Source organism: Boeremia exigua (assembly GCF_020726555.1).
Source record: "Boeremia exigua strain MPI-SDFR-AT-0100 chromosome Unknown C7974scaffold_13, whole genome shotgun sequence".
NCBI lineage: Eukaryota > Fungi > Ascomycota > Dothideomycetes > Pleosporales > Didymellaceae > Boeremia > Boeremia exigua.
Genome location: NW_025763530.1, coordinates 1,255,332 through 1,269,501, shown reverse-complemented (window position 1 = coordinate 1,269,501; position 14,170 = coordinate 1,255,332). Strand labels below are relative to the sequence as shown.

The 14,170-nt window shown below is 52.5% G+C and overlaps 8 protein-coding genes across 8 annotated transcripts; 3 read left to right on the top strand and 5 right to left on the bottom strand.

Moving 5' to 3' along the window:
* Positions 1-321: 321 nt before the first annotated feature.
* C7974DRAFT_380630 (uncharacterized protein) lies at positions 322-1,401 on the top strand (the record flags this gene model as incomplete). Its single annotated transcript, XM_046140530.1, has 2 exons — positions 322-1,054; positions 1,103-1,401. The coding sequence occupies 2 exons, from the start codon at positions 322-324 to the stop codon at positions 1,399-1,401; spliced, it is 1,032 nt and encodes a 343-aa protein (XP_045992370.1).
* Positions 1,402-2,770: 1,369 nt separating this feature from the next.
* On the top strand, positions 2,771-3,706 carry C7974DRAFT_380629 (uncharacterized protein; the record flags this gene model as incomplete). Its single annotated transcript, XM_046140529.1, has 1 exon — positions 2,771-3,706. The coding sequence occupies one exon, from the start codon at positions 2,771-2,773 to the stop codon at positions 3,704-3,706; it is 936 nt and encodes a 311-aa protein (XP_045992369.1).
* A 101-nt stretch (positions 3,707-3,807) lies between these two features.
* On the bottom strand, positions 3,808-5,652 carry C7974DRAFT_404838 (Pre-mRNA cleavage complex II protein Clp1-domain-containing protein). The gene is made up of 3 exons (XM_046142990.1): positions 4,675-5,652; positions 4,291-4,551; positions 3,808-4,238 (listed from the first exon to the last, which is right to left on the bottom strand). The coding sequence occupies exons 1-3, from the start codon at positions 5,504-5,506 to the stop codon at positions 3,928-3,930; spliced, it is 1,404 nt and encodes a 467-aa protein (XP_045992368.1). The 5' UTR covers positions 5,507-5,652; the 3' UTR covers positions 3,808-3,927.
* A 145-nt stretch (positions 5,653-5,797) lies between these two features.
* Positions 5,798-7,907, top strand: C7974DRAFT_73942 (uncharacterized protein). Its single transcript, XM_046147181.1, has 2 exons — positions 5,798-6,162; positions 6,208-7,907. Exons 1-2 carry the CDS (start codon positions 6,002-6,004, stop codon positions 7,754-7,756), a joined length of 1,710 nt encoding a protein of 569 aa, XP_045992367.1. The 5' UTR covers positions 5,798-6,001; the 3' UTR covers positions 7,757-7,907.
* Positions 7,896-8,892, bottom strand: C7974DRAFT_73946 (Rof/RNase P-like protein). Its single transcript, XM_046147182.1, has one exon. The coding sequence runs from the start codon at positions 8,745-8,747 to the stop codon at positions 8,058-8,060; it is 690 nt and encodes a 229-aa protein (XP_045992366.1). The 5' UTR covers positions 8,748-8,892; the 3' UTR covers positions 7,896-8,057.
* A 318-nt stretch (positions 8,893-9,210) lies between these two features.
* C7974DRAFT_277918 (heterokaryon incompatibility protein-domain-containing protein) lies at positions 9,211-10,662 on the bottom strand (the record flags this gene model as incomplete). The annotated part of the gene is made up of 1 exon (XM_046137575.1): positions 9,211-10,662. A coding segment is annotated over one exon (1,452 nt), but the record flags the coding sequence as incomplete, so codon positions are not given.
* Positions 10,663-11,703: 1,041 nt separating this feature from the next.
* C7974DRAFT_73938 (uncharacterized protein) lies at positions 11,704-12,225 on the bottom strand. Its single transcript, XM_046147180.1, has 2 exons — positions 12,162-12,225; positions 11,704-12,112 (listed from the first exon to the last, which is right to left on the bottom strand). Exons 1-2 carry the CDS (start codon positions 12,192-12,194, stop codon positions 11,765-11,767), a joined length of 381 nt encoding a protein of 126 aa, XP_045992364.1. The 5' UTR covers positions 12,195-12,225; the 3' UTR covers positions 11,704-11,764.
* Positions 12,226-12,514: 289 nt separating this feature from the next.
* On the bottom strand, positions 12,515-13,723 carry C7974DRAFT_418002 (uncharacterized protein; the record flags this gene model as incomplete). Its single annotated transcript, XM_046144123.1, has 2 exons — positions 12,515-12,966; positions 13,015-13,723. The coding sequence occupies 2 exons, from the start codon at positions 13,721-13,723 to the stop codon at positions 12,515-12,517; spliced, it is 1,161 nt and encodes a 386-aa protein (XP_045992363.1).
* Between the last annotated feature and the right edge of the window lie 447 nt (positions 13,724-14,170).

The following is a 14,170-nucleotide window of genomic DNA, read 5'->3' as shown; positions in this document are numbered from 1 at the left end:
TACTATTCGTCCACTGTGTTAACACAGCCAGTCATTGCTACCAGCTGGTACAGCGTATACAGGTCTTGATCCTCGTTACCACCGCTCGCACGTTCTCACTGTAATACTTAACACGCTAAGGAATCCTGAATGCGCTTCTCGATACGTTACCTACGCGTTTATTATCAGCAAACATTAGTGGATCGGTTTGGCGGTCGCGTTATGCTAGGGCCATCCGTGGCAGTTTCTGCCTACACAGCACCTTCACTTCTTCTCCACAGCACGAACTCAAGCATCACGCCTCTCTACACTCCTGCGAGTACTGACCTTACTTGTTTCATCATGACGGTGCAGGAGAGCTACACCCTCGGGGACTTCGAGAATTACGCGCGCAAAGAGTTTCCAGTGGCCTTTAAGACTGTCGCCAACCCAGAATTATACAGCTTCTTATCGCGACGCTTCAGTACCGACCCCGGCGGAACACAAGAAAGCGCAGTCCTTTACATCGCTTTCTCGTACTCTGAAAAGCTCGACATCCGCGTATGGGCACACTCCAACGGCACGAAGGTGCAATACTTTTACGAGGAACCAGGGACGCCGCTCATGTCCAATTCACCACCTTATCAGAATGAAGGTCTTACGGTAGTGAACACGTTCCAAGGACCCTTTGCACGTGTACATAGCTCAATGAAGCTAAAGTTGAAGAAAGTGCGAGCGCTGGCTAGAAAGAAATTTTCTTTCCTGGTTCAGCTCGCGTTTCTCGTAACTGGGCACATTGATAGTGTCGGGAACCCGGATCGACTGGATTTGCTTATGGAGCTCAAGGACCTGTGCATTCACCTGCATAGCAACAAGGTCGCCGAGGAGTCCGTAGTGCAGAGCGGTAGCGTCATTATGAAGGAAGAGAAGCTTAGGACGGATTCAGCTGGAGCAGTGTCGCCGATACTAGAGTTCGGGTGGCCTGCATCGTCAGTGTCACATAACGATCCTGGAAGAAACGCTGGTGTTGTGTTCCGAAGCGTCAACCAACCTCTTCCCAGCCAAGAAGATGCTAACATCGATTTGGATATGCAACGTAAGTTCACTATACAATCCCTGTGGTTCTCACTGAAATAAGGACTAGCCGTCCGCAAGCGCAAAAGAGCTGGCAGCTCCTTTGAGTCCGTCAGCTCAGCGGAGCGGGAAAAACCATCACCACAGCTCCAAGGCATCTTCGAGACGCTTGTCGGCGGGTGCAAGGCCGAGGCCGAAGGAAGATGGGCTCAAGAGAAGGAAGCGTTCCTGCAACAAATCCACGAGCTTAAATCTCAGCTCCGACAAGAAGAAGAAGGGACGAGGAAAGCAGAGGTAGAGAGTGGAGAGTGGAAGGAGAAGTACGTGAAGCTGAAGGAGAAGTTGGCGAGGCTAATGGGTGATGACTGAGTTGCAAGGAATGCTCGAGATCATAAGCAAGCAGAAGTGAGGTGACTCAAGGCTATCGCTGAGTTGTACGGCTGCTATGTGTTTCTCGTCCTGCACGACTCTCTGCGTTGCAGTACGTCTCGTGCATGATGAATTCTTTGACGGCCTTATAGAGCCAAGGAGCACCCAAGTAGGCGGTAGTTTAATGGAAAGCTATCAGACACTGCAGCGATGCATTGGTGACTTCGTCGCGCTTGCCATTCTTAACGCTCTTGATCCGAGGCACAAACCTCTCTGAATCACAATGATCCCACTGCTATGTAATCACTATCATCTTGGGTCAGAGAGTTCTGGGTCCCGGCTTGCGTAACTGGTCCCTGTATCGGACATTTTATATTGTAAGAGAGACCACAGAAGCACTCAGTTCGCATCTGCAAACTGTAAATACTATGCTGTATGTTAATATGACTCTTGTCATATATGCGAACGATACTCGTATCGACCTTCCTCATATTTCGACTTGTTTCAGGCTACTTTCTCCACGGTAGTTGCTGCTGAACTCACTACCTTGCCTCTCCGACTCTTTCATTTGCTTGCATTGAACTTCTAGTGTATCAAACACTCGTTTGTCTTTCTGTAACGCCTCAGCAATTGCCTTGTAGCCGAACTTGCTTATTCTGAGCTTCGTTTCATCCCCTCGACACCCGGAACTACCTCTGCTTATGTTAATTCAGACTCTCACTCTCGGTCATCGCAGACACCCTTCCACAGCTTTACTCGCCAAGCTATCTGCCCAAGCGGCCTTGAGAGCTCTCGCCTATCCTCTTACGGTCCCTCGACTAGGCTTGATCATAGATCCCTGTGTTAAACAAAGGCATTGCTCTCCTGGTGTCAAAAACCTTCGCACGGTGAACATCATAGCAGTTAACTTGGGCGGACAGAGCATCTCTCTTAACGCAAGCAGGTCTCACAGAGCACTAGAGTACGCAGTATGTTAGGCAAAACTACCGCAGTGACCTTGCCTAATCCCCATTCACACAATAGGTGTATATGTCTGCAGCAGTTACAGCATCTATGTCTACCAATAGTGTTTGCTCTGCATGGGTGCTTTGCCTACACAGCAACGTTACTCTACTATTGAACCACGCTAAGAGCTTTTATCTTTTCACTGCAAACTTGCTAGGTAAACAGAGTTCGCTTATTTATTAGCGCATATGCTCAACTGTTTTGAGTGTGCTTTCACTACCTCTATCAAGGCTTTCCTCCTTTGCAACGCACAGCGCGCGACCTGCTCTAGGACAACCAAGGTACCTTAGTAATATTGCTTCTTAGTTGTCTAGTACTGACTGACACTGCCGCAGCTTTCCAAACCCCTAACACCTCTGTCAAGATGGCTGGCTTCACGCTGGCTGATATCGTCCAGGCCGCCAACTCGTTCCCAGATGAATTTGCGGTCATCTCAGGCGACAACTATAGGTTCGAGAGACGTCGCATCTCCAACGGCGGCGAAGCTATGGTTGTCCTTGTTGGACACTGGGGCACAAGGCCTGCAAGTACTGTCAATCGCTTGTGGGCAGGGTGTGACAACGACAATGTCTATTACTACTCCGGCAATTCGCCAACAGTGACCGCTGTGGATCAACAACCATTCCCTTCTGGTGGACGCAGAAAGTGTAGGTTTAAGGATGTCGAGATCTTCAACCTGCTCGAGCCTCAGTCATGGCCCCACTATCACAACAAGAAGTCAAACAAGGAAGCTCGAGAAGTTGCCAGATCTCACCTTGGTCTTCTCGTCAAGTTTGCTTTCCTGCAGCATGGAGCCATCGACAACATCTCTGGAAAGACGGACGGCTCACTACTTCGGGAGCTCCGCGATATGTGCGCCGTTCTACTCCACCGCAAGGTCGCCCGGGAGTCAGCAGCACGTTGGCGAGCAAATTATTCAAAGGAAGAGGTAGCTGTACATCAGAGCGATGAAGATCAAGAGGAGCATGCACAGGAGAACAATGAAGGATACGAGGCGACTGCGTTGGACATCCACGAGCGCTATGATGATGATCGTTTCCATGAACTACAATCACAAGTCTTCCAGGCATGGCGTCAACTCAAAGGCGAACTCGAGAAAGAGAGAGTAATGCGACGCAAGACAGAAAAGCAGCGCAAGGATGCTGAAGGCAGGTTGCTCACGCGAGAGCAAGAATTGACCGATACCGCGCAACGAGCCAAGAGGAAGTACTCAGAGTTGAAGGACAAGTACGATGGGAGGGAGGAAGAGTGGCGGACATTTCTCAACTCTTGGACCACAAAGAAAGCAGACAAGGAGTGATTGTCGGAAGATACGATTTGTTTACAGGAGGTTCAGGCACAGCTCTGGCACAAAAGCACCTCAGGTCAGACATACGGAGTTAGCGACTTTATTGACCCTGCCTCACAAAGATGAGCAGTACGATTATACCAACTTTCCAATTGAAACACCTTATAATGTCTTCAACTCTCCACTCCCCCCATCCTATCTGCTCCACTTGACTCTTCACTGTCTCCCCCCACCTAACTAACCAACCCTGCCACATCCTCCGGCCAGCTCCCCAATACCATCGCACTCCCCGGCAAATGCCCCGGCTGCGGACTCAGCAGCCTTACCTTCCTCTTCGCCTCGTCCACATCCGCCACATACACATACCCACGCACACTACTGTCCCTGATAACCTCGTGACGATCATTTGGATTCGCCGTCGTGATGGCGAGCAGCTTGTTCGTCAGCGCCGCCGACGGAGTGACGCGCGAGTAGAGCTCGCGGCTCGCGGTGGGCGAGTAAGGTGTGTCTGAAGCGTCGCCGGCGTGGAAGGATGACGAGTCGTCTGTGATTGTCAGCTCATTCTCGCTCCATATCTGATTCGATAGGGTACATACTTTCGATGATGCGGAAGATGTTGAGGTCGGCGTAGTCGGCGGTCATGCTGCTGGGCGCCAGCGCGTCTTCGCCGTGGCCGAAGAAGTACTCTCGGATCTGAGCGTGGCGCAGTGCTTTCATGTATTCGGGGCTGCGGTCGACGCAGCCGCCGGATTTGTCGATGCGGATTACGCTGATAGGCTCGTCGGAGGAGCGGGCGGAGAATTTGCGGGAGAGGTCGGAGTATAGGCGTTCGGAGCCGATTGTGATGAGGATGTTGACTGTACGGTTGTCAGTTTCTGTCAGTCCGTGTTCAGGGCTGGTCGTAGGGACAGGGAGAGGGGCAGACTGCGTAGGGCTGACTGGGAGAAGGGAGAAGGATAGCGATGTCACATCACACGCACCAGAAAACTCGGAAACAATATGGTCTATGTTCTCGTACACCCCAGCCTTGCCCGCGCTGATGGTGCCCGAGCTATCGATAATGAAGCCTGCCTGCTTGCTCGCATTGTCCTCCTCTAACCTGCTCATGACAGCAAGCGCCATGCGCGTGACTAGCGGCTTGAACAGCTTCCCCTCCTCAGCGTCGTTCAGCCCATAGTGGTACACCAGCGGCATCTTCACGGGGATAGGGCTGGGCCCAGAGATTGGACTGCTTCCCCAACCTTCTTCTATATCCACGATGGAAGAGAAAGCTGCAGCTGAGAAGGAGCCGGGTACGCTCAACAAACCTTGCCTAGGATCGAGGTTGATGACCATGGGTTGGCGGCCGCTCTTGACCGCGTATGAAGCGAGCGTCTTGACGAGAGCGGTCTTACCAGCATTCCCTGCACCCACGACCAAGACCCTCGGGCCCATGTCGACGCTATTACTTGCCACGCTCTTGTCGCGCAGCATCTCAAGCGCAAAGTGAAGGTTTGCATGGCTTATCATAGGCGTCTCTTCTGCGACATAGTCCGACTCGACTTCACCGCCCAGCTCAAGCTTGCAGCCATGCCATGTGTATATTGCGCCCTTGGTGCCCTGGAAGCTGTATGTGGTGGAAGGGGCAAGCTCAGTGCCGAAATATTCAGCGGTCCCTGATCGCAGACGAACGGTCAGCGTGCGTGAAAAGCCAACCTCGAAGCGGTACTCGGTGTTGGCAGGTAGATCTTGTTCCCGGGTGACAGACGTGGTAGGTGCGCTGAGAGCCTCGGTAGGCGGCGCGGCCAAGTTGAGGCCAGGCAGAGATAGCATTGTCGTGCGGGTGTGTTATTGCTGGATTATTACGCGTCTGCAATGCGCCAGGAACGATTCGCGCCTCAACGCACGATCGTTAATCGAGATGTTATGGTGTATTGCAGTTTCGCTGCTGTGGTGCTAGACTCGAGAGGTCGTCAAATTGTCAGTTGATGTGGAGGTGGAGTTGGAAGCTTGACGTTGAAGTTGCGACGCGCGCCGGGCGATCACGCACCTGATTGGCTGAGCACCTTGACCTCCGTGAATGCCACTTGTCGACCGCGGGGAAGCCGCCAACTCACAGACATCTCCCAATCTATCACATACAAGCACACGCTGAGGGCGACCGCCGTCACTGCATGTTCTCTGGTGTTTGAATCTTCCCTTGCGCCGACCGTCCATTGTTGTCGCGCTATTCATCGCATTCCGTAGCTCTTAGCAGGCCCTCGCCAATCGTCACATGTCATCGCGCCCACTCTTGTTCTCCACATACACACGCATACAACTATCAGTATGAAGTCGCTATTCCTACCGCTATCTCTAGGCGCTGTCCTTCCTGCGGGATTCGTGGCTGCGTATGATGATGTGGTCCAAGAACCTCTTCGAAATGCCATCGATCCCACCAAGTACCGCGCAGCATGCCCAGACTACAAACAATACTCGATGCGCTCACAGTATGTCTAAACTCACTCTTAAGACCTGGCGTTGATCATTCGCAGTCTACCCTATAGCGAAGGCCCTCTCGAGCTCCCATTCCAAAGACCGTCCAAATACTGCCGCACATTCGAATCGCCGTTAGTTGAGACAGTAATCCAGAACATGAACAACAACATGGTGGACAAAGATCTAGCTCGCATATTTGAGAATGCTTTCCCTAACACATTAGATACGACTGTCCGCTGGCACGTGGACAACACCCCGCAACACAAGCATGGATCAAGAAGCTGGGAGAAGGGCGCGTGGACTGGGCCACAGAGTTTTATCGTCACCGGCGATATCAATGCTGAATGGCTACGCGACTCGACGAACCAGCTGCAGCAATACCAACCACTCGCTAAGAAAGACAAGGAGATCTTCAAGCTGATTCTGGGAGCTATCAATACACAGGCGGAGTACGTCATTGGCTCGCCATATTGCAACGCTTTCCAGCCTCCAGCACCGAGCAACCTGAACCCAACGTTCCAGGACCAAGCCGATGCCGTACACCCAGAATATGAAGCCTCTTTTGTTTTCGAATGCAAGTACGAGCTGGACTCCTTGGCTCACTTCCTGTCTCTGGCCAATCAGTTCCACCGGCATACTGGCTCTACCGCCTTCATCAATGCACGCTGGCTGCAGGCCCTCGACACCGTCTTGTCTGTCCTGGACGAGCAATCTCAGCCGACCTTCGACGAAAAGACCGGCACCTACCACAAGAATGCGTACACCTTCCAGCGCCGCACAGATATCGGCACTGAAACCCTGGCGCTTGGCGGCGTTGGCAACCCCCTCGCATCTGGTACAGGTCTCGTGCGCTCCGCCTTCCGCCCCAGCGACGACGCCACGATCCTTGGCTTCCTCATCCCCAGCAACGCAATGATGAGCGTCGAGCTGCAGCGCACAGCCGACATCCTCCACAAAGCAGGAAAGAAGAACATCGCCGAGCAGCTCTCAGCCTGGTCTGAAAAGATCAAGAAGGGCGTCTGGGAACACGGCGTGGTAACTCACAAGAAATACGGTCGCGTCTTCGCCTTCGAAGTCGACGGCTACGGCTCCGCCATCATGATGGACGACGCCAACCTGCCTTCTCTGCTCGCGCTCCCGCTGCTCGGCTTCATCAAGGCGGACTCTGAGGTCTACAAGAACACGCGCCGCATGATCCTCGAGAGGCAAGGGAACCCGTACTACCTCTCCGGCGCCGGGTTTGCCGGCATTGGCGGCCCGCATATCGGCCTGCAGCACGCGTGGCCGATGAGCGTGCTTATGCAGGCTATGACGAGTGACGACGATGCGGAGATTTTGCAGCTGTTAGAGAGCGTGAAAAATGTGAGCAGGAACGGTTTGATTCACGAGAGTATCCATGTCGACTTTCAAAGAGACTATACGAGTAAGTATTCTATGTCTACTCTGCAGATGTGTGCTGACAGCCGCAGGACCTTGGTTTGCATGGGCGAACTCTGTCTTCGCGCAGACCATCCTCGATCTCGCGAGGCGGAAGCCACATCTCCTCTTTGGCGAGGGCGCAGATCCGTATGCACTGGACTAGAAGCCCGGGGTCGTAGCGCGTAGTGGTGGCTTCGAAGAAGCTGGAGCGCGCGGCGGCGACTATCTCCTGGCCTGTATGTCGATCGTGCTCGGTTTTGCTAATATTGTTGCTTGCATGCTTGTAAGTCACAAGGTTTGACTGCTGGTGGTACCCAAGTAGGCGGTGACACCGGCGTTTGGGTAGACTTTTGCAGTAGAACAAACGTCTCGAGAGTTTTGGTGCTGTCGTCCGTCGTTGATAGATGAGGACCTGAGACAATAGTGGCAGCTCTTCATGTGACGTCCAGCAATGCTCGCGTAGTCTTCCTACCAATCCTACCGTCCCTCACACATCCGGCTGATAATGTAACCTGAACTTCCGATTCGCCCTATCCGGCGCCCTCGTCTGAAATTCCTCCCCACGAATCTCAAACACCAGCGGCTTCTCCTCGCCCTCCCCTCCCTCACTCAACACCGGCACCTCAAACCGGAACACCGTATGCTCCTTAGGCACACACTTCACCACGTCCCCCCTCGTCACAATCTCAAACGTGTACCGCGAATCCCGCACCACAATCCCCTCCAGCCCAACGCGGCTCACGCACCGACTGCGCACCACCCGCAGCGCCGCGCCGTGCATATCCGCACTCGCCAGCATCTGCCCCGCAGATGCAGGCGTCACGTACGCCTTGTGCGCGCCCAGGCCGAGGATCTCGCGCACGTAGCCTGTCCAGAGAGTATGAAGAGGCTCGTATATAGCGTATTTTTGCTGCTCCTTGGGGATCTCGGTGAGGTTGAGTTTGCGCTTCTGGGCGGCGGAGAGGGGTCGTGGTTTCTGGGTTCGTTTGCGGGCGTTTTCTTTGCGTGCGTTGAGGGCCAGGCGCCGGGTTGCGCGTGCGGAGGGTGTGGGGGATGTGGGTCGGATGGGGAGAGGGCGCTTGGTGATGCGCGTGTTGTAGTGGGATTCGGCGGTGGAGGGGGAGAAGGCGCGTTGGAGGAGGGCTTGGGCGAAGGGGAGGCCTGCGTCTTCGGCCATGGTGGTGATGGTTTTGGTGCGCGAGCGGGCGGGCGTCGTGGTGAGATGCGGACACAGATCTGAAGGTATTCAAAGATCAAATCTTAAGAGCCCATTAATCGTGCGCCTGGAGGTTCCTGGCTTGTAGTAGCTTTGTGGTGGTGAGTCGTCAAGCTTCGACATGTACAGTTGCGGGAGCTAATAATTAAAGTGGGTCGGTGCACGGACTCCTCGTCATCGCTCCTTCCTGGTTGACTTGTTACCAGCTCTTCACGTTAGTAGTCACATCTCGAACAACCTCGGATTGATGAGGGACAGAATCGAGTATCAGTCGTGTGCCGCATTCTCGGCTATCGTTGGTCTATGATAGCTTGAAGGACCGCCATTTACACTCAAGAATAGCGTCACTCTCTTCTTTTCGAAGCGTCATCCAACTATCATCTCCACTGCCATCATCCCCTTCTACCACCATCGGCACACGATGTAATACTCCTAATCTCTGATACGTACTGTCCTTACAAGGTCGAAGTACTAGTCCTCTTACATTGACTGCCTCCGTACCGGCATCAAATGCGTGTCTCGTTTCAAAGAAAACAAGGACCGGCCAAGTACCAGATAACAGTTGCGATCCATCCCATTCGGGTTCCTCGGGCAGAATGATGTTCATGACAAAGGCAGATCCCACTATCAGACGGCCTGTGTGTTCGAATACTAACAAATTAGTTGTTGCATTCCAATCCTTACGGAGGGGAGAATTGCGAGGGCAAAATCTGATCATAGTGATCCATCCATCGATATTCAAGAAAGGCTGGAACCTTGAGCAATACTCTGAGATGCTCCTTCGTTCTCCAGAGATCTCTTCAATTGCGATATTCATTTCCTTGTAGTCGCCTCCACTGGTATACTCAAATATGTCTCCAAGACGTAGCCCCTTCAAACCCTGCCATGCTGCCCAAGACCAGGAAGGTATTCCCTCTCTCCTTATCAGATGATTTGCTTCAATCTCACCAACTGGTTGCCATCTCAGACGTTGCATTAGTTCGTTGCCAGATGAGTTGCTATATGACACTCGGACCGGTGCGCCCCAACAATGTTGGAAAGAGCAGCTTTTGATCACCGCTAAGAATGCAAGTAGGATGTCTGTGTCAAAGGTTAATTGTCTCCGTAGGTACTGGGACAATAACTCTTCAAACATCTTTTGACCAAAACCCCGATGAACAGTAAGAGCTTGCTGGCTAGAAGCTAGTGATATCACAGCTTCCCTCCGCTCGTCAGTCGAAGAATTAAAGACCCCTGATATGCTTTCGCAGCAGTGCCAGACTCTGCATTGAAAGTAGACCTGAGATGGGGTGAATACAAGCCTCCGAGTCGACAAAAGCCCTTCCTGGAAAGTCCAACCCCTGCTTGCCCATTTACTTTGCTGAATTTCTTTCCTGCACGAGCGGACTCTCACGATTGAGCTCCCATTGACAGTGATATACTGCTGCTGCTTGCGGGGTACATTTGACACTCCGGGCAGACCATGGTATGAGCTGTCTCCGCTAGCATTGACTATAGTGATTGAGGCGCAGCCATATATCCGATCCATGTTCTGGATGAGTAGATGCTTACTCTCCGAGTTCTGGTCTATACAGTAACGGTCGACCCAGAGATAGAGAAAGCCGAGTTGTTGCGCGCAATACATCGCATCATCGACGACCTGAGGCGCTGGAGATGGAAGTCTATTGTCGAGCAAAGGGAGGTCCGATGTCGTGCTTATGCCCCAGACGTAGCTCAGGGCAGCATACTCGCACCCGCGAGGCAAAGGAACTACGCTGCGTGAAACGCAGTCAATGACACAAACATCGCGAAGGGATAATTCTACTGGCCGGCAGTCGTAACGTTCGTGGGTTGCGTAGCATTGACCGACCCAGCTCTTGACAAGGTCCCAGTCAATCTTGTCCGGATCGATTATACGGGCATACCTTCGCGGCTCGTCATCCACGCGCGATCGTGCTACGCACACCTTCGGCTGAGCGCGCGAAGTTAAGCCAGGAATCGTTCGTTGAGACCTCGCACCAGATACGAGCCACGCAGACTTCTCCTCAGATCCACGAGATCTACTGGATCCTGTGACCTGGACATACATGTGTTGGAATTCTCCGGCCGAGCGGATCTCTATCTTCTCTCCTAACTCATAGTCAAGAGCTCTGCATCTCATCAGCACTCTTCATAGATTACGGCGAGGCCGCGTGGAGTACATTTCTCGAAGCATTTTGCAACAATCGCAGCCGGCCGAGCCTATGGACATACGGTACCAATCGCATCTCGAGTCGAAATCGAAGAGCGCGGTCCAAGGAATTTTCGTACAAACGTCGCAGAACCCAGTATCAGGCGTCATCAGAGAGCTAAATTATCTGCTCAAATTTCGTGGTTCGTGAGGATGCCGGAGGAGGAAAGTGTGGGGGAGGTCATTAGGCTGTAGAGGTTGAGGCGAAGCTGCTGATGCAGATAACACTACTGCAAGTCGAGCCAATCAAATACAAACGAGGAAGCAGACGCCGTAAAAACATATGATGGAACATATACGGTGTACATATCTGCTTTGAAACATCAAATGTCTTTTGGACCATGCTGATAACTCTACCCTAGGCTTTGAGCATTGACAAGCATGGTCTCATCATGTCCTCTCTTCCAATGACTCGGCAACCTCATCGCCGACATCAGTCTTTCCAATTGCTGCGCCTCTACGCTGCGGGAAAATTTGGGGTTTATGGAACCAGGACAACCTTGCTGCCGCGATGCTCCAAGACTCTGCATGCCGTCCTCGAGGCCAGAAACCTCGCACCAATCTTGGCTGCGCTACTGAAGCGATCAAGAGTCCTAGACCACGAGGCATCATCTCCGTTAGGCAGAACAGAATTGTCGTTAGAGTAGCCAAAGGTGGTAATCTGAGCCCGACTTAGTCTCCACCCTAGGTATATGTACCGGTGAAAATGTAGTCAGCCCAACGACCACATGGCGGCAATCATCCTATTGCGTCCTATGCACCAGAGCGATCACAGCTTCGTCCCTAGACCGCCCTGAACCTTCTGCCTCTCCTGTATGTACCCATTCGCGACAGGACTCCACCCCTGGCTCGGCATCTGCGGCATAGGAAACGGAGGCTTTCTCAGGTTATTCGTGAAGAACACCGGATGCCGTGTCGCAGCATCGTAAAAGCTCTGTACAGGAAACGGCGGTGCTGTGCGATTGGGCGGCATGGCTTCAATTTGCGACTTGGGTTTTTGAGGATTCGGCGGACTATGTGAGGATTGCTGTTGTGGCTGTGGTGGAGAGTGGGGCAGCTCGTGGGCTGCGCGCCGCTGCTGATAGGCGTGGTTTGGCTGTCCGGATTGCTGTGGGAGCTGCAAGCCTGTCAATACGTATTCATAGAGGTGACTAAACGAGACAGACCCTTGGACGCGACGGTTGTAGCGACGAGAACATGTTGGATTGCTGGTGTGATGTTCAATCAAGCTCACACTAAGTTGCGATCGCTGCGAGCGGAACCGCGACTGTGAAGCTGTGGGACCTCGGCTTCGATTTCGGCGACGTCATCTCAATCGGTTTGTGAAAGTCGAATCCGCGCAACGTTATTATCACCATGCACCTATTGCGCGTTGATACTATCCTGCATTGTGTTTGATTCATCTAGTCTTGTTCTTGTCTCATCATAACATCGATCTCATTGTCTCAGGTCGCTGGCCTTGAAGAGCGGCACCCCAAATACCAATCGTCAGGCTCTAGTGTCTCCTCATTTTCCGAGCTCAAGTGCGGTTGTCCGCCTTACGAACGGTCTCTATCGCCTTGTACTTCTCCTGTAGATTCCGATACTCCTTCCTCTGCTCGTTATATTTATCTGTCTCGTTCAGTGTCTTGATCTTCTCCTTCACAAGCTGCGCTTCCAGCTGTTCGATGTCTTCGCGGTTCTTGGCCTCAAGCTCGTCGTTCTTGTCCATCATCTCCTTGGTGCAATGCCGACTTTCGACGAGCTCGGCTTTGAGGCCTTCGATCTCCGCCTTCAGCGCTCTGAGGTCCCGAGCTACTTCATTCTCTGCTCTGGCTTTGCAGACCGAAAAGATTGTGTCCATGACATCTTGTGTCTGTGTCTCGAGCTTCTCGACAAGCTCAGGTGGGTCTGAATCATTGAACCAGCTTAGACCAACCTTCTCCGAGGGTGGCTGTGTGTCTTCTTCACGACGCGCACGCTTTGTCGGGCCTGTAGAGATTGTCAGAGAAATCTGGAAAAAGAGACGAATGGAATCACCTCTGTACTCTGCTTTGCTCGCGCTCTCCCTTGTATGGATAGTCCGATTTGGTCGGGCGCGAGTCTTTGGGCTACAAGGAACAGAGGGTTGGTCGCGCTGGCTTGGTGTCGATGTCTCAACCCTATCGTCTTCCACTTCAATCATCGACTGAGCTTCAATTTCTTCTTTGGCCTTGTTACGGCGAATCGTGGCGCAAACTTTCTCAAGCTGTCTCACCAACTCTGTCTGACCTTCATCTGCGATGTTGTTGGTACGTCCTGTCAACAAGAAAGCAAATCTCACGAGAAATGCAACTCCGACGGTCTTAGCCTTGCGGTCCTCGAGTCGTCCTTTTTCGGACCCAGCTTTATTCGCTGTGGGAGCGATGTATTTGAAGGGATCCAAGTTGTCATGCCGATATCGTGTCCTGCCAGTGTGCGGGAACAGGTCCAGGTCGAATCGAACGAGGGGCAGCTCTTCTGATTGCAAAAAGTAGTACTGTATAGATCCGCCTCGTGTATGCGCATACAGTGGCTTGAACGTATTAATGCTGACGCCGGCGGTGGGGCAGACTATGCCAATGAAGAGCACGTCTCGCTCTTCTCCCTCAATGTCTAGTGTACTGAAATTGTAAAGATCTGTATGTCTGACTGCTTCGAAAGCGTCCGGAAATTCTTCTTGAGCATGCTGCTTCAGAGTGTCTAGCAGAGGGGAATCGCTGCACTCCATTTTCAATGCCATCGAGAACCTTCAACGCCCAGCAAGTCTGCCTCAGAACCAGTAAGTGTAAGATCAACCGCGAAGCAAATGTGACTCACAGTAACAGTAGCTCTGTCTCGTTATGCGCGGTCCTGGTGGCACGTTCGAAGTTGGAGAGTGGAGGTGAGAGTGCGACAGCCAAAGCTCGCAATATTTAACCAGTGGTGGCGGGGAGTGTGGGGCAGCCTAGCTTCACTGCGTCTGTTAAGTGAAGGGGAGGACGGCACGACATGACAAAGAAATACCTGAGACGAATCACATATGGGTGGTTATAGGTGTCTAGGTGACAATACATATTGCTGACTAGCTGAAGTTACTTAGGTATATCTATAGATAGCATCTATATGCTCGCGACCAGTATGTTCCACATGAGGCGTTGAACGACGACGCTCGTTCCACAGAATGGGTGTATGCTAA